The 18,563-nt window shown below is 41.0% G+C and overlaps 1 protein-coding gene across 1 annotated transcript in view; it reads left to right on the top strand.

Moving 5' to 3' along the window:
• Nucleotides 1-243: 243 nt before the first annotated feature.
• USO1 (USO1 vesicle transport factor) overlaps nucleotides 244-18,563 on the top strand; it is a 34,415-nt gene continuing 16,095 nt past the window's right edge. Inside the window, exons 1-10 of the mRNA XM_029083895.1 lie at nucleotides 244-324; nucleotides 444-508; nucleotides 6,812-6,891; nucleotides 8,775-8,786; nucleotides 12,287-12,387; nucleotides 14,365-14,467; nucleotides 14,624-14,679; nucleotides 15,319-15,439; nucleotides 17,226-17,404; nucleotides 18,439-18,561. Coding sequence (XP_028939728.1) covers nucleotides 474-508; nucleotides 6,812-6,891; nucleotides 8,775-8,786; nucleotides 12,287-12,387; nucleotides 14,365-14,467; nucleotides 14,624-14,679; nucleotides 15,319-15,439; nucleotides 17,226-17,404; nucleotides 18,439-18,561 — 810 coding nt within the window. The 5' untranslated portion in view covers nucleotides 244-324; nucleotides 444-473. The remainder of the gene's footprint in view (nucleotides 325-443; nucleotides 509-6,811; nucleotides 6,892-8,774; nucleotides 8,787-12,286; nucleotides 12,388-14,364; nucleotides 14,468-14,623; nucleotides 14,680-15,318; nucleotides 15,440-17,225; nucleotides 17,405-18,438; nucleotides 18,562-18,563) is intronic.

Genomic DNA, 18,563 nt, shown 5'->3' with positions numbered 1-18,563 from the left:
GGAGCGGGCGGTCCAGCCAGCCCCGCGTCAGTTTCCTACACGCTTCCCTGGGTCGCTGTGAGGGATGCGGGGGTGTTCGGGCAGCTCCTGCTCCGAGAAACGCCGGTGTCGCGGAAGGTGTGGAATCAACAGCTGTCCCCCGCGGCTCCCCGAGGCCGGGAGTTGTGGAGCCTGTTGGAATGTGTTCCGCAGCGGTGGCACCTTGTCTCTTACCGCATGGCTCTTGTATGTTTCCAGATTCAGAAGCTGTGTGACCGAGTAGCTTCTTCCACTCTGTTGGATGACCGGAGGGATGCTGTGCGTGCTCTTAAATCATTATCCAAGGTACGTACCAAACTTCCCATAGAGCCACATTTGTTTGTAATAGTTTTGTGATGTATTGCTTCAAAAGCTTTGTTTGGACTTTGGGCTTAGCCCGTTAACTATTCAATTTCTCTGAACAGAAATACCGGCTGGAGGTAGGCATACAGGCTATGGAACATCTCATCCATGTTCTTCAGACAGACCGGTAAGCATGTTGCTGACTTCTGCTGACAACCCAACCTTCTCTGCTGCTGAAACCAACATATACAGACTTCTCTGTATTAATAAACCGAGGAGAGGAGCTGCGTTTCTAACAACTCTTCTGCTACGGTGGCTTTTTATGATGACAGACTTAATCAGAGCATATTCAAGAGGTGAAAAGAACAGAGTTCCGGGAACTTGGATGAGAGGGACAGACCAGTTCTAGAGTAATGGTGGTACCAAAGTGTATTGTAATGCTTCTCAATGGTCAGTTTCGGCTACTGTGGAAATGTAAATCCAAAATGACAATGTTAATTACCGTATTTGAAATAACCCAAATCAGCCTGTTATTGGGCAAAAGGTGAACTAGACAGAATTAAGAGGAAATGAATGAAGTCAGCAAATGTGTTTTCTCAGATGTGTGTGTCATCAAATTAGTTGGTAGACTGGTTCTGTGGTGGGGAGTAATGTAGGCATTGATATTGAAGGGTTCAAATAAATAGGAGAGCTGGACTCCATGGCTGCTGTTAAGATAGATGACATTAAACAGTTTAGAATGTAATATTTCTGCCAGCCATTGAGAATATCTTTGCTATCCATCTCTTTCTGCAACTGATTGCATTGCTGTGCGTGATATTACCCATATGTAATGTGGAACCTGTTTGTAGTGCTTGGATTTAAGCTTCAAATACTGCGTGTTCTCGGTGCTCAGGTAGATAAGTGTCCTGTGACAGTCTTTCAGTCTGGATTTGAACATAAAGCTGGTAAATATTTATATATTAAAAAACCAGTCATAAGGGCATATGTGGAATGTTTACATGTGTGTACATGGGAAGCAGGAGTGTGTCTTCTAATGTCAAGATGAAGGAGAACGGGGAAAGCGGCAGTTCAGTGTCTCGAAGGAGGCACCTTGCCCTGTTTACGTATACAGGGCGAGGAACCCTTCAGTGCTCAGCCGAAGGCTGCTGCTGGCCTTCCTTGCCTGGCCAGTTATGCCGGCTGAGAAGAAGGTACGAGGCTGGTGTCTAGGTGAGTCCATGTTATTTCCATTGTCTTGGCTGGGTAGTTAAAAATGAATGTCTGGCCTGCATGCAACTTCTTTGATGAAAAGAGTAAAAGGGAAGGTTATAGGCGTAACTGTCACTGACATGAAGGGGAAGCCCTTCAGAAAATGAGGTCAAGGAGCCTGCTTTCATCCACTTATGTGCTCTTGGGCCAGATTTGAACTTTGAGAAGGGAGGCGGGGCTCTACTGATCTCCTTTCCTTTGAGATGCCAACCCAAACCCTTCAGGGCAGGTACTTGAGAGCTTTTCTGTGCTTTCTGGGCTCCAGTTGTCCCTTCACATTTGTGTGTGCTGCAGCTCTGCTGCAGATGCCTTGTGGCACTCGGGCTGCAGTTCAAAAAATGGTAAATAAATTTAGTTTTCAGGGTTTTCAGCTGAAAAAAATGCTGTCTTCCACAAAATGTGGAGAGACTCATTTCCTATTGCATGTTTGATGGTGGACCAGCACATCATCTGGCCCAAATGCTGTATGCTGTTGTTCATTTGAGAGAAGTGTAGTTGTAGCCAATGTGTCTAAGTTGAGGTGTGTGTTACAGCTGGTGTGAGTGCCCTGTTTGGTGTCAGTGACTGGTGAGGCTTTGGGGACTCTTGCAGTTGTAGGAATACAAATCAAAGCCAGCTAATCTGAGTAACGGGTTAATAAATGAGTTGCAGGCTCAGCTGTTCCTGATGCCAGTGTGAGGAGGATATTGAAGTGAGAGGACGGTGGTCTGACAGAGGACAGGGCTGTTGTGCTGTCCTTGCTCTTTCAGTGTGTGTCCATAGGTGTGATCTTTGGACATTCCCAGTGTCCATCTGAGGAACCCTGAAGCTTTTTGCAAAAGTGGAAAATGCTAGTTTCCATTCTCTATTTTTTTTGCGTTGCAGCTGTGAAAGGTTATTTTTAAGAAGCAGCAATGCAACTTCAGAGAAAACAGAAGTCAATGATTGACTCAAGTTGTCTTCTCACATGTCATGGTATTCATGTGAGTGACTCACATGTGCTGGTCCTGTACGTTGACTGTGTTGCTGTTGAAATTTAAGATTACAGAAGGTCTCATTTGATTAGAAATATGAAAGGACCAGGAAAACAGTATTCTAAAGTCAAAACAGGGACTTCTGTTTTCCTCTGTAGCTTAGCTTTAGGGAAGTAGGCTTTTTCAGTGGTTATTAGGTTAGCCTGAAGATAGGTGACTTTGCTCCTGAGGTGAAGCTTTTTGGCCATGAAGCTGCTGCTGGTTGTTATCTTACTGACTGGAGATGTTACACACTTATCTGCCTGTTGTCTGGGATGTATGCACGTAGCTGCTGTGTTTTGAGTGCATCAGACTGTGAACATAATAATCCATGGCAGTCACTTAGTTCCCAGCTGAGTAGAAGCAGGGCTTGGTTGGGCTGTATCAGGTGAGGCTTAATCTCCCCAGCCTTTTTTTTTGCAGGAATGAGGTGTTTGGGTGGAAGGAATTATGGGGGAGGAGCCAGCAGCAGGCATGGGGCTCTGAATTCTCACAGCCTGAGTGCATGTGTGGAATGCCTGGCTGGTGTACAAGAGCACTGTAATGTGAGAACAGTGACAAGTGCAAATACACTTTCCTATTATGTATTTACCAAAAATTAATGGAATAGTTCAAGGTGCACAACTGTTTGATCTTCAGCAGCATTTGTCTTGCTGGAATGTGTAATAGTAATATGAAAAACTGAAGCAAATTTGCTGGTAAGACATTATTATTTCCTAATGCAAATAAGCTCATTGAGAAATTAATATCTAATCAAAAAGTCCTTTGGTTTTAAGACCTTTTCAGCCCAGTATGATAGCACAGCTCTCATCTTGTTTGAGAATTATGTTAACTATTATTCTTGTAGCACTTGAGTAAAAAAAGTAGCTATCTTTCTCTGTTGTGTCTCCTGATTATGGTGAATCGAGTGTTGTGATAAGCACAAGTATGGGATCGGCTCTGTGTAGTAGTAGTTCTTTCCTTCCTTCCATTTGCAGCCTCGTTGCTGTGCTAATCATTTCCTTGTAGTGAATCGTGCTTTTCTTTAGCTCTTGGCATTATAAGGCATGTTGATATCTTCTCAATTCTGAAGATGTTAGGATGAGGTGAGAGGCATTTATAGCTTCATCTTTAGGAGGGAAAAGGCTTGGTTTGCGTGGCGGTACTGAAATGGTGGGCGCTTCTTGAGTCCTGTTCTCATTTCTGTCCTCACATCTTGCACTCTTGCTTCTAATTATTTACAGCCTTTATCCTGGAACAGAAATACACCACTTCTGTCTCTTCAATGAACGTGTCATTCCACTTGTTATACAATTTACTTCTAGCTTGCCTTAAGCTCTATCTACTGCCTGAATGCTTAAAACTCGTTCTATAGAAAGCTGACTTCTTTCACTAGTTTTTCAGCTCTGCACATCAGCCATCCTGGAGCCTGATAATATTCCTGAGTCAGCCTTTGAACGTTCCATACTCTTATCCACACCAGTGTTCTTATGCCATTTGTTTATTTTGTAATATGAAGTAGGAACTGTGATCTGCTAGAGGACTTTTCCTGACTTGCTGCCTAGATGTTGCCACATCCCACCAGGGATTATTTTGAAAAAATTTGGCATTGACTGTAGAACAGGCCAGTGCCACTTAAGTGTTGGTGTGGGAGAAGGCACCAGAGCGAGAAGTCAACTTGATCTTTAATTGCTTGGGTTCTACTTATATAACAAGGGTTTTAAAACTTCAGTGTGACAATTCTAGTAGTTTGAAACCTATTATGATCCTAAGAGAAAAAATTACTTCCTTTTTTTTTTTCCTTAAGGCACAAACCTCAGTTATTTATGTGCTATTAGTTCCAAATTTTTGAATTTTAATATGCTTCTCATTAAAACTTCTCTAAGAGGCAGTATAAATGTCATTATCCCTTTGATAACTTTTCCATGACTTGAGTTTTTAGGGGTAACAAAATGCCCTCCTGTCCAGGCATGCTGTGATTGATGTGATAGAAATGCTCTGCTTCTCCATGCCTTTCTTGGCAGTATAGATGATGCTTGGCTTTACTCTGACAGTGAAATGCCACAGTTGGAGAAGAACAGGTAAAAGCATTTTTGAGGCACCATACCTGGGCAGGACAATACGTTGGTGCCTTCACTTCCATATGTTTCTTCTCTGCTATTGTTTGTGAGCTCATGGAGTGCTGCGCTGACATTTTTGGTTGCATGCCACATAAAAGCACAACTAGCAGAGGGAAGATGCCTGAGGTGGCTTATGCTGGACTGTTCCATTGCATAAAGGCTGCATCTTTTATGGATGCACGAGAGACTGGAAGTCTGTTTCTTGACTGATTTTTTCACTACAGAGCAAGAACTGTGCAGCTTCAGTCTGAACAGAATAATCAGTAAAATGTTATATGTGGTGAAGAGCAGATAGTAGCAAGGCAGTGAACAGCAAAGACAGGAACACATCACAATGAGCAGAACAGCATCCTCCTTAGACAAGAGAAACAAGGCCTGCTTTTACCCCATCTATATAAAAATAGCTTTTTTTTGTAGCTGCTGTGATTTCCCTAACAAAGGAAAGGAAAAGCAAGACTGTAGCTTCTTTTTTTTTTTTTTTAAGTCTCCAGGAAATAGTTTTTCAGATGTGGAATTGTTTCAGTTACATGAAGAAGAAAACATAGGCTTTGTAGTGTTTTGTTGAAGAACTAAAATTATAATGAAGGGAAAACATAAGCAGGCTGGAAATCTGAGCATACCTGCTGGATGAGATGTGGACTAAAAGCTTCCTTTACTTGCCTTGACTAACAGTTTGGTAGAAGAGGCATTATTTTTTCCCCCTTTTGTTTCCACTACAGCCCACCTTCGAAGCAGGTGGTATGAGTTGAGTGACACACGGAGGAAAAATGCATGTGTCCTGAGAGGACATCAGCAGGACCAGGATTCAATTCAAAACCCAAAGTGAAAGAACAAACTACACTGACGCCTGATTATTTCTACCTTTTAATTTAGGGTGAGAGTTGTAGAAAGGGAAGTGAGGTGTCACTTTGACAGCTTGCTAAAGCCCTTGCTGTAGCGATACAAGAAATGTAGGTACAGATTGTTCCATTCCATCCACTCAAAGCTAGTGGATCACCTTGAGGCATCTCTAGTTTGCTTGGTTGCAACAACTGCTGTAGGTCTGTCATCTTTAATTAGTAGTTTAGCAGAGATAGCTGGCCTCAATTAAGGCTTGGTTTCTAAGATTGGTTAGGTTGTTTTTTAGTCCTCTGCTCTGAACTGGCCTAATAGCTTCTTAAAATGTGAATTTATCTTTGGTGTGGAGGCCTTGCTTTGCATGCCTTAGAGATCAGTGAAAGCAAATACTGAAAAGTTGGAATGAGAGGTCTTTCCTAGACAGCATGCTCTTCCTATGCTTGGGCAAGACATGGAAATAGCTGTGAGGTGTGACCCCCTGCACTCTGAGGTGCCTTCCTTTGCGATGGTAGGTTTTCTCTTCCTTTGTTTTTTGGCCAGCTGTCCGTTTCTGGTTTATAAGCAGCAAAAATGGTTACATTCCCCCTCCCGAAGCTCTTGCACTGGTTCTTTGTTTCAGTGCGGGGTTTTCAGATTGCTTAGGCTTTGTAATGCAGAAGACACAGGTCTCGTGAAGCAGGGCTTATTAAGAGAAGAGTCTTGGTGTAAGCAGGTGAACTAATGCTTGACTGGCTGCCCAGCAGCTTTCTGGGGATGCCTGGAGTTCAAAAACCCTTAATGACTGGGTGTAGTCTGAGTTGGTGATGTGGAGGCTGGCCTGTTTGGGAGAATCAGTAGCTGTTGCCATTGCATTTGTCTGGAGCACAAGCTTTTGGCCCCTGGTTCTTGCTGACAGCATAGTGGGGAGGGTCTTTCCTGGGATGGTGCTGAAGCTTGTCTGCAGCTTCCTCGGGTGACTTTCCAGGGAGGGTCTGAATCCCTCCCAGAGATTTTTCCTGGTATACTCGAGGAGCAGGCTGGAAGAAGTGACTCAGGAAATGGAAAACATGCCTACAGTGAAGCTTCCTGTGGTCATCTTGTGTCACCAGACTTTCTGGATGTGGCCACCTGAGGGAATGGAACTGGGAAAAGGAGTTTGACTCCATTAGGTGTTAGGACAGCTCATGGTTACATGGGATTACAAAATGTCTATTAACATCAGTCCTTCTCACTTGATCTAATGCTGCAAAAGGAACTGCCTGTGCAGAAAAACAATGTTGTAAGAGTAGCTGGAAATAAGTCATTAAAGAAAAGTGATTCTTTCATTTGCAGTTCAGATTCTGAAATAATTGGCTATGCCTTGGACACTCTCTACAATGTAATATCGAATGACCTAGAAGAGGAGGAGCAAGGTAAGTGCTTGGGAGTAATAGTTGTACTAACTGTGTGGGTGCTTTCCTTGGTGGTTTTGTTCAAATTATGAACTGTAATACTATGATTTACTAATGCTTGTTGCTTTGTTATTGTGTAGCTGTTGTGACAATGCTAAAAAAATTGTTTTACGCAGCTTGCATTGAGGAAATACTGGATCTCTTGCTTATTAATTTTAAGAACTCTGTTCTGTGATCAGTAGCCAGGTTGGAATGGGATAATTGATTGTTTTTTCTAGTTAGCAAAAAATGACTTGATTCCTTATTTACAATTGGGAAAGGACAGTTCTGGATGTTAACTGTCAAATGGGACACTACAATTTGATTTAACAGGGATATTGAGAAGGAAAATCTGTCACCTATGATAAAGTGGCTATATATGAGTGTGAAAACTTTCTTTTCCAGCCCTGCTGTGGCATTTTATAAAGAGACTCTGCCTGTCCTTCCCGAGATAGTTAGATGTAGAACTAGGCGCTATACAGCTAGGCTGTGAAACTCCCTGCCCCTGCTGCCTTTATTTTCAAAGGCCTCTTTTGGTAGGCCCTCAAAACCGGTCTCAAAAGCTGATGAAATAGTTGCAGCTCTTAAGAATAACCCCATATTTCACAGAAACATGAGTACACTGAAGAAACTGACAGCAGTAACCCAAATTAGGCTTGGGCAAGAAGAATGTTCTTAAAACTGAATACATGAATAGGAGCTGTGAGTGCCCAGGCTGAAGAAGAGACAGACGCCAACTGTGGGATTCAGTTGATCTTTCTGACATTTGACTTGTGCCTTGTTTCAGGTGTTATTTGAAAAACAGCTTCTGTTTGTAATTGCACATGAGATCTTGGCTTGATCAATGTTTAAACTAGTAATCTAAGCCAAATGGTTGTAGACTTGCTTTCCAAGGCTTTAAGAGGAAAACATAAACAACAAATACAAAGGCTTGTAGGACATCCATTCTGCTTTTGGATGAATGAACATGAAAATCCATCGTACCAGCCTGTCCAAAAAAAAAATAGATGCTCTTGGGCAAGCATGAATACAGTGGGAGCAGAAGGCTACATTTAAAATGGCTGAGTATCTGTGGGTTCCTAAAATCCTGTATTTGCCAGGGACCTCTAGTCCTTGACAGCCCTTGTATCTCATTTTTGTTTCGATTACATATAGTGGAAGGCAAACATTCCTGTGACAGGGCAAAATATGAGGCAATGCTACTGTTTGAGTTGAAGTCTCTTGCCCGACATATTTACCCCAAGATATTTCTTCAAAGGCTCCTGAAGTGATTGTTAACCTTATGGAAAATAGGTGGGGGTTCTCCAATATGAATAAATTTCTGCCAGTACGTTGGCATGATGTTGTGCAGCACGTCCTTTCACGGTGCCTTCTATGATGAGCTGTCTCATCTTATGTAGCTGCAAGAGACTTGCAAGCCGAAATCCTTCTGTGATACATTATTCTTAACTGTCTCTCAAATTGTTGCTTTTCTTACTGGCCCTTCTTTTCCTTATTCATCCAGTTGCCTGATCTAGATGAAAGAGGTTTTGAACAAGATCAGAGTTTTACAGTGCTGGTGAATCCCATGGTTATGGTAGTGGCCTTGATTATGGACTTGACAAGAATGTTATTAGCAGTCTCTCACAAAGAGCAAAGAATTGACCAACTTGAGTTATGCACGTGAGATCACCAGTGTTTTTAGAGTATGGGGTTGTTTAGTTTGGCCACTTTGGTAAGAACTACATGATGGAGTAATTGCTGCTGTAGAAAGCTAGGATGGCTGCTTTGAAAATCTGAGCTTGTGCTGCTATTGGTTGTGCTGTTTGGAAAGCTTATTCAACTTGTAAACCTCTCGTTTCTTTTTCTTTTATCTGCACTGACAGATGATTCTGAAGGTAAAAGAACCTTTACTTATCTAAATATGACACTCTGCTTTAAGCCTAGTTGCTGCTCACAACTCTAATGCTGCTGTTTAGAAAGGACACTGTGAAGACTTGAATTGGAGCTTAGCAAAAGCTTTTTGCATTCTGCTCTGTACATTTTCTTTGGAGCTGAAGCGTCTTCCCAATTTTTTCCTCATATGATTTGGGCGTGTTGAATGCCAGCAGATCACTGGAGATTTTAATAATGATAAATTCTTGTTTAGGATGTCATGAAATTGTGCAGCTTCAGCACTGGTAGAATTTTAATGGGCGAAAGGTTGTGAACAGAGTTTGTTTTCAAGAAGCCCCAAAGTTTGACACAAACACATGTGCTGCACGGAAGCATCCTTCACAGTGTCTCTTTTAAGCAATGCATGTTAAAATACAGTGTTCATTTCTGTCACAAGTTATCACTAACACTTTGTATGTTCTCCTCTTTTAAACTGCTTTTATCAAAATGCACTTCATCTGTTTATTTTAAGGTTAAATTCTAGTTTTCAGTGCTGGTTGTTAGTGAATCACTGAGAGATAATCTTAATAGATGGAAGTCATTCTCTTTGAGCCCTGTCCTGTGTATGTGTAGATTTAAAGAGCAATTATGGGTAGAAGTCTGGTTGCAAGTCTGTGGTGCATCCACAGAAGTAGAAGACACGGTTTCACTCTGCCTGTTTCTTTCTGTCCAGCTCCTCTCTTTTTAAAAAAATTTAGTAGAAGAAATACTGATAGGAAAAAAGTCAGAGTTGGAGAGGAAAAAAAAAACAAGTTTAATTTATCCTTCTTGTAGAAGAATCCAAAACATCCTGAACTAGTCATTCATTTTTTTGGGGGGAACCCTACTTACAAGAGTCTAAGTTGTGTGCAGTGCTCAGGTTTTACCTAAGCCCCCAGAACTGGTGCAAGGGCAAGACTTGGGATTAGGAGGAATCAATTGTTCAAACACCTGAACTCAGCTACAAATAGCAAGTAAAGAACAATATGTTCACTCACAGCTTGTGGAAAAGTCCAAGTGAAATATTTTGACTTAAGCATCTATTTAAAAGAAAAAAGTTAGGTCTGTGGGCTTTCCCTGGCTTGCAGCAAGGTACAGCACATGCAATCCGTGTATGATTCTCACCTGAGCTGCCCCTTACTCTACAGTAGCAAGTGCAGCAACTGTGCTTCTGTGGAGTTGGCTTACCTGGTTTGTTTATTCATTTAAACCAGGAGTGATCTGGACTTGATAAGCCCCTCAGCTTCAGAGAGCTCACTATCAGAATTGTATCCTGCTAGATGCTGCATGCCTGGGCTAGAGTTATTTTTGCCCTCAGTCTGTCCTCCCTCTTGTTATCTTTTATTAGTATTTCTTAGTTTCTGCAGCTAAAAATTTTACAGCAGACTGGTGCTTTCCCTTTTGTAAGCTACCTACTGATAATCCTGCCTCAAGGGAGAAATACAGCTATACTACATTAGAGAAATGATCAGCTACTCCCTGATGTATGAAAGGTTGAACACAAACCTCTTCCCTGTATTGGAAATCCTTAAAAATGAGATCTTATAAACTGATATCTTGCAGTGAATCACCATAGCCAACAGTTTGAATTGGGTTAGCTGAATTAAAATTGTTTTCTTGGCACAAAATTTTTATGGTGGAGTCCTTTGATTTCTCTGTTTTGCCATACCCCTGACAAGGTACAGAGTTAGAAGATTATGTGGTCTTTGACCCTTTTTATAGCTGCTCAGTTGTTAATGGTTTGTTAACAACTCCTTGATAAGGCTGTAAATCCTGCATTTCGAGCAGGAGGAAGAATCCTTGTTTTGCCTTCGCTTACCCAAATGAGACCTTTGGATTTGGTCAGAAATTCAGTGGCTTTACCATGGGTTTTTTGTGCTTTATGCTTCAAGCTGTTCCTGTGCCTGTCATTTCACCAGCTAGCATGGGATGGTGTCACAGTGCTGAATGTCCAGCTGTGTGATTTATAGGGCGACCTGATTTAGAAGATGAGCAGCAGCGCCTTTGCTGTGGCTCTTGGATGAAGGATTGGCCTGTTTGAACTGCTTGAAACATAGAATTGAGCCTGGGTGGGTGGCAGCATGCTCTGTGGGACAAGAGGGGCTTGGAAATTATGGAGAGAGAAAGCAGCAAAGCAAGTTGTTTGGGGGATGTGTGGGGAGAGGAAGCTTTGTAGGGAGAAGGGTGCGTGGCTGGAGTTGGGTATGAGCAGATGTGTCTTGTGTATTGCTCCCCTAGCAGTTAATTTGCGTTCATTGCCTTTCTGTGCTCTTGTGAGAAGCCTTGTGTAAACACAACCAAGCAAAGAGCCAACCTATTTTTTCAACTTGATGAGAGACTTGTTTCGTATGGGATGGCCACTGGTGTCAAGTGCAGTGTCACATACAACTGAATTCCCACCCCTATGGAATGGGACTGGGTTTGAACTACTGCTGAGCAGTTGAAAAGCTGCGGTGTCAGAAACTGTATTGGACTTGAGTGAAATGGCTTCCCTTTCTGTCCAAAATGAAAGTATAATAAAAAACTTCCTTACAATTAGAATTGCTGTTCCTCAGTTTCACTACTGAAATTTTTTTACTGTGCTAACCAGTAGTACCTCAAGATAAATGTTTTATGAAATAGGGTTGTTAAGTGTCACTTGGCTTAGAAAAACAGCAGCAGTGCCGAGATGCAGTTTGCATGTTTTCTGTTGTTTTGTGGGATACTTTTGCATTTGTTTTTTTGTTTGGGCAACAGTGAGATATGAAATAATTGTGTAAGACAAAGTTCATGGGCTACACTGATTCTACACAACTCGAGAGTAAATAATAGATTGGCACTTCATTTTCTTTCTGAAATTAATTTTTATCCCAAGATTGAGAGGAATTGATGCTCACCTGCTTCAAACTTATTCTCCTGATGTTCAGGTCATTTCTACTGTCAAACCAAAGTAAATGAAGTATTTGAGTTATTTAGCTTTAGATGGTTTATAATCCCCACCACTCACTTCAAGCCTGTTGGTATGAAATGTGCTCTGCTCGACTGGATCAGTTAAGCCACATGTGAGCATAGCTACTGTGAGGCTTTCTGCTCCTCCTCGGCTGTGAGGGTTCTCTTTTCTCTCTGAATTCTCTGCTCACTGAAGAGCACGCTTGGCTGTATCCACAACAGACAACTGTGAGGGTGAGAACTGTGATTCTGGTTGCATATGATAAATGGAAATAGGATTTTTTTCTTTTGATGTTGAAATAAGTTTGTTAAGTAGATTCTTAGTTCCCTCCTAGTTTTAAAACAAAATACCTCTCTATAGAAGTTATATTTAGAACAATGTAGACTTTCTCTTTTGCACAAACCTAGTGTCAGTGTTTGTGAAAATAATTAACGTTATAGCAGTGACTCTAAACATTTTTGTCACCCATGACCGTATTATAGTAAAAATAAAAATCACAACTACCTGAAGTTCTTCCAGTTATGTGCTGTAATACATTGTTTTGTACTATTACAGAAGAAAATTTACCAAAACAAGTTGATGATTTGGGAAGTCAGTTCACGGAGATTTTCATTAAACAGCAAGAAAATGTCACACTCTTGTTAACTCTTGTGGAGGTGAGTAACAGTATCATACCTGGAATACTGAGGGATACCTAGTGCTGTGCAGGGAGGTGATCTGAATGGGTGAAGTTATGTTTTTGTCTTTCTAGTAAAGCCTATGTCTAATGTGAGGTGTTCTTAGACATAGCGAATGTGGGGCTGGAGGTGAGTGAAGATGATGACCTGGATGAAGGCTATTAGTGCAGCTTTAAAAGCAGGGTAACATTGAAAGGGTTTGAGATACTTAATTAGAAACAGAAATATTGGTCTGGAAACACCAACTGTGGCCAGTTGTGCAAGGATAATTTTCCACCTGATCATTAAATGATAATGAGATAGTCATGTCTGTTGAAATGCAGTTTAATTAGAAAGGGTGATTGCTTTCCATCAGCATGATGTCTTTAACTCATCTTCCAATGATTTTATCCTCAAGGACTGCCTCTTTATTCTTGACTATTAAAAAATTTTGTTTCCAAACTAAGAATATGATTGTGCTTGAGAGAAAAAAAGCAACATGAATTTTTTATTTTTCTTTAACTTTTTCTTCATAGTCAATCTTCAGTAAAAAGATGGTGTCTACTCTTCTCATATGGAACTTAGGTCATGCTTTCAGCAGTATGAAACATTGGTCAGTATATTTGAGGCTTCATCTCTGAATGCCCAATTTCAGCCTCAGTTAGTTGGAAATGCAAATCAGGAGAACAGTTCTGTAGGCTGCAATTAGTGAGTTGGTAAAATTATCTTTCTGAAATTCAGTTTGTGGCTGGCTATATTAGTCCTATAAAACTACTTAGTAAGTATGAAAGCTTGGGTTATAAATGTACTCCTAAGATGCATAAATGCAATATGTATTTTAGGAAAATCCAAGATACACTTGATAGATGTATCTGTTACAAGTTAGATTAGGGCCTTACTCTGCAGTAAGGTGCTGTTGATTTTATTGATGTACAATAAAGCATCTGTCCTAAAGACAGGTGAAACCTATAGGTGGAGCTGCATGACTGTTGAATCTAGCACACACAAGTATCATTTGATAAGAATGTATATAGCATGGTGCAGAGCTGGAAGCTTGCAACATGTTTTGTAAGTTATCTGTTCTTTTTCTCTTAAGATGCCTTAGTTCAGGGCCACCTTGCTAGTCATATCACACCATTCAGGGTTTGTCCTTCACAAGAAAAAGCTTTCTAAACTATCTAGCCTGTTTCTAGATGGTTAGAAGATTGATTAGCTGCCACCTCTCTGTTGCAGCAAGTAGAGTGGAGATGCTTATCTTGACCAATGTCTGAGAGAGGTAGGATGCTGAGGAAAGGATGACACACACTCAGTTTTCACTTGTAACTAGGAACAGGGTTAAAATAAGACTGCTTGTTGAAATTAGTGATCTACTGGCTGACTTCAAGGTGATACTTTAAAACCAGCAGCATTAGAAGTACAGAAAGTTCTTTGAGGTGACTCAGTTGAGATGTGGGTCTGGTCACCAGCTGCTGAAAGAATTTTAGCTGACCTGGGGAGCCCACAGGTTTGTTGTGGTTGGTCAAATCAGTCCACGGGCTCATTATTTCTTGAGGTTTCTCCTGCTGACAAGACCCAATTTTAACAGAGAAGCTGCTGCTACTGTTTGGGAATATGAAGAAGATACAGAAGGGTTTGCTTCCCCACTCCCCTTGGATTTCTGGGTAATATGAGCTGATCCCTGCAGGATAGGTCTGACAGGTTTTTAGAAAGAAGAAATGGCTAGGAAAGCTGCCCCAGAAGAGAGGAAGGAAAGGAAACTGCTGGGAGTTCATGTTGCTGATAATAAAATAGAAAGAACCATGGAATACAATAATGTTTTGACTTGCTGGCCACGTGCTGTAACAGGATGGATGTAAAAATAAATGGTCAGGAGATGAAATTCCTTCTGTTGGGTGTCTATTAGTAACTGGTGTCTAGAAGATTAAATTTGGATACTGAGGAATTTATTACTTAATGTACTCCTCTCCATCTTTGTAGGAATTTGATTTCCATGTTCGTTGGCCTGGAGTGAAACTACTTACATCTCTTTTAAAGCAGCAAGGACCTCAAGTGCAGCAGATAATTCTTGTCAGCCCTATGGGTAAGTGGTTGAGCTTATTGCTGATAAGCTTGAAGCTGGAAGCTGAGCAAACACTACGGCAGAGGGCTAGAGGAGTGTTGAGTAAGGTTTTTTAAAGACCTCCAGCAAGAAAAAGCTGCACCTCTTTTTATGCTTTTTTTAATGTGTTTCTTGCAGGTGTTTCCAGACTCATGGATTTACTAGCAGACTCTAGGGAGGTTATACGAAATGATGTAAGTACAGAACGAAGGCAGTTTATCCTTTTAGTAATTAGTAGCTGTTAATTGAATTGCTGAATACTTGTGCAGAATTTGTATTAAGTTAAACAAATGCTTGTGAGGAAATCATTGTGGTTGCTAATGGGGAATACTTCAGTTCTCAGTTGAGATGGGTGGCTTTTGGATGTTTTGCCACAATTCACATAACAAAGGCAAACTGTTACTGGGTATTTAATGCAAACATTGACCCTTGTGTAGGGTTTTCCTAGTAGGTCAGTTGATCTTTCTCTTGGCCTTCTGTCAGGTTCACTTCAGTTCTTCCTCTTTACTCATTAGGTGCCAAAATGCTCTAATTACTACAGAAGAGACGGGTGCTTTACAAGTTCCCTCTTTCTTCTGTATAAGCACTCATCATCCTTTTTAACAGCACTGTGCTTCTATTTTGAAGTGCAGTGAGGCATGAAGGAATTATTGTGTGGTGTCCATGGTGGGTTTTGTTAGATGTGCCCATTTGCAAGGCATGCAGTTCTGCCCTGTGAGTCTGGACAAGGATTATGCTGCCAATTTAACATCCTGCTAAGAGCTGTGACTTGTGAAAAGCAATGTAGTTCCAGTAAAACTAAGTTTAATTTCTTTTCTCCCTGTCTTGTCAAGGGAGTTTTGCTGTTACAGCAATTGACAAAAAGCAATGCAGCCATACAGAAGATTGTTGCCTTCGAAAATGCCTTTGAGAGACTTCTGGATATCATAACAGAAGAAGGAAACAGCGATGGAGGTACAGAAAAGTCTAAGACATATTAGCAGTCTTGTGCTTCTGCACAAACTATGAGGTGACAATGCTTACAGGCTGACATTAGCATGCAATTGGATCTAGGTCAGTGGCTACAAGGATCAAAACATACAGCCTAGTTGGAACAGAACAAGCAAAAACAGATTGAGCAAGTAGGCAGGGTTTCAGCATCTTTTGAAATTTAGTCTTGAGATATTCAATTAAAACATTAGTTAATTTCTCTGAGCATGTGTGGTTGAGTTTGTGTGTTCCTGTTTGCTTATGTCTGTGAATGTATATACTTAGAATGGCAGTGTCAGATACCCATGCGCTGCATTTGTCACTTACAGAGTTAAGCGTCTGCATTCCTCCTGCAAGATCCTCAGATGCTTGGCGTGGTTGGACATAACAGCTTCACGAGTTTATTCAGCCTCACTAACTTGAGTTTTCTGGTCAGCTCCTTGCCAAATCATTTACCTGTTGGGGGAAGAAAAAAAAGGATTAAAAAATGAGCGAAAATGATGCAGCACTTGGGTGCTCTTATTTTCTTTTTAATTAGCAACACATTATGAGTTGACCACCAGTTGTAGTGTGCTACAGGTTCTATTTCAGTAACAGGACAGGTTGCTGTTCTATGACCTTTTTGTGAGCTCTAGGAGCAGTTATGGCTTCTCTCTCAGCTGAATTATTCCAGGTATGTTGGCGTGGAAAGATTAAGCAAACCTTTGATTCAAAGCTGCTATTTTTAGCAGCTTTAATTTTAGCAGCTGTTAATAATTTTAAGAGACTTGGTATGTAAATTCCTAATGCTAAGAGTTCTCTGCTTCCTGCCTCCCTCCTCTGTGTCCATTCCTCCTGCCTGCAGCCTTGCTGAGGGCTGGATTACCAGCTGTGGCTCTGCTGCAGGAGTGGGAATGGGGGAGTGTGACAGCTGGTCTCTGCTCTCCCACTACCAATTCTGGCACTGCTTGTGTCTTTTAAGAAGTGCAAGGAGGAAGATTTTATCCTTCCTGTAGAGTCCAGATTTGGAGGCATCTCAGCAGTACCTGAAGCAGGCTGTCTTTATTCATGTTGTATTCTGGACAGAGTTGTCTGATTTTCTCCTTGCAGAGTACATATTTGATTAGCATCTGCAGTGCTTTTTCAGGACAGATAAAAACTGAGGGTCAAAAAAAAAAGCTGTTCGAACTTCAGGGAGTTGAGTTTCAGTTGCTTCATTGTAAGGGCTATTTCTAATATTTGCTTTTCCACCAAAATAACCCAAAAAGTAGCTTTGAAATGAGTTGAAAATGTAGCCAGTGATTCAAGATAATAAGTGTGTTATCAAGTAAGAATTGCTGCATTTGAATCATGATGCGGTTCAAGAGGAACTTCATTTTTAGTGCTTACAATACAAAGAGGCAGTAGTGCAGCCTGACTCTGAAGCAGGTGTACTTCAAGACACAAAGTGGTTATGAGTCTGAAGTTCTTCCCATTCCTACCCAAACTCATACCAACCGTATATTCTTTGGAAATAGTGTTTTTGCTTCAGACTTCTAGAAGAAACACAATTGTGGTCTCCTTGGAAATACGCTGGATCAACATTGATGTGTTTAATATAGGGTGACCTTTGATTATTCCTTCATGCATGAGGTTTACAGTTCTTGAACCAAATCTAATATTTGTTAAGAATTAAGAGTTCAGAAGTGTGTGCTCTTTTCCAACTAGAATGTACGTGGTGCATGGAGAAGATAGCTAGTGTTCCCTGTGTCATCTTTTGATTTATCTTTTGGGGGTTTTTTTGTGTTGCCAGGAATAGTAGTGGAAGACTGTCTCCTCCTATTACAGAACTTGTTGAAGAATAATAATTCCAATCAGAATTTCTTCAAAGAAGGTTCATACATTCAGCGTATGAAGCCTTGGTTTGAAGTTGGAGATGACAACTGTGGGTGGTCTGCACAGAAAGTAACTAATCTTCACCTAATGCTGCAGGTAAAACACTTCATCTAACTCCTAAGTACCAATGTCAAGACTTTTTCAGCTCCCTTGCAATGAAGAATAAGTGTAATGTAACCATTAAGTGTGTAATCCATTTGTTGTCTTGAGCTCATAATTAGCTACCCACATTGACGAGATGTACTGCTTTCAGCACAAATACTATTGCCTCCCTTGCAATGAAGAATAAGTGTAATGTAACTGTTAAGTGTTGTTGTCTTTAGCTCATAATTAGCTACCCACGTTGTTGCTTTCAGCACAAATACTATTGCAAAATTGTGGATTTGTAATGGCTGGCTTATCGCTCAACTTCCATTCGTCTGACTTAAGATGTAACAGTGATTTAAGTTAAATACATTATTAGAAGTGTTTTATATAAAGAATCCTCCTGTATGAATTCATGTAGGGCTATGGTGTATTATTGTTGGGCATCTTCCCTTCTGCTCACCTCTCCAAAATATAGAATAGACAGAATAGAATAGACTATTTCAGTTGGAAGGCTCCTATGACAATCATCTAGTCCAACTGCCTCATGATTTTGGGGCTGACCAAAGGCTAAAGCATGTTGTTAAGGGTACTGTCCAAATGCCTCTGGAACACTTAACAGGCTTGGGGTATCGACTGCCTCTCTAGGAAGCCTGCTGAAATGAAATAAAGCTTTCCTGCTCTGAGGCACTTTGTGTGGAAGCTGAATGTTAATGATAAAAGTAGTTTCTCACTTTCAGAAATACAGTTCTGACAAATGGTGAGCCAGATAATAGAATTAATCAAGTTACAGCTTGATTTCTCATCACTTAGTTGCAACGTTAGCAATGGAGTCAGATGTTTGAAGATTTTTGGAGGGTTTCACTGAACTCCAACAGCCCTATGTAGTATTGAGATGAACATGCTCTTTATTTGTTGTCTTCTATGCCCATTTTTATGAGCAATTCTATTTCATGGCTAAACTTCAAATGGGTAAAGTTGTTTTGTTTTGCATTTCAGAATGTCTCGAACTCTCTCCACATAGAAATGTTTCTTTTTTTTCCTAGCTTGTGCGGGTACTAGTGTCTCCCACAAATCCTCCTGGTGCTACCAGCAGTTGTCAGAAGGCGATGTTTCACTGTGGGTTGTTACAGCAGCTCTGCACCATCCTGATGGGAACTGGAGTTCCTGT

Source organism: Antrostomus carolinensis, unplaced genomic scaffold (genome assembly GCF_000700745.2).
Source record: "Antrostomus carolinensis isolate BGI_N321 unplaced genomic scaffold, ASM70074v2 scaffold6122, whole genome shotgun sequence".
Lineage (NCBI taxonomy): Eukaryota > Metazoa > Chordata > Aves > Caprimulgiformes > Caprimulgidae > Antrostomus > Antrostomus carolinensis.
Note: the sequence above shows the minus strand (reverse complement) of the source record. Positions and strands in the feature narration are given on the sequence as shown.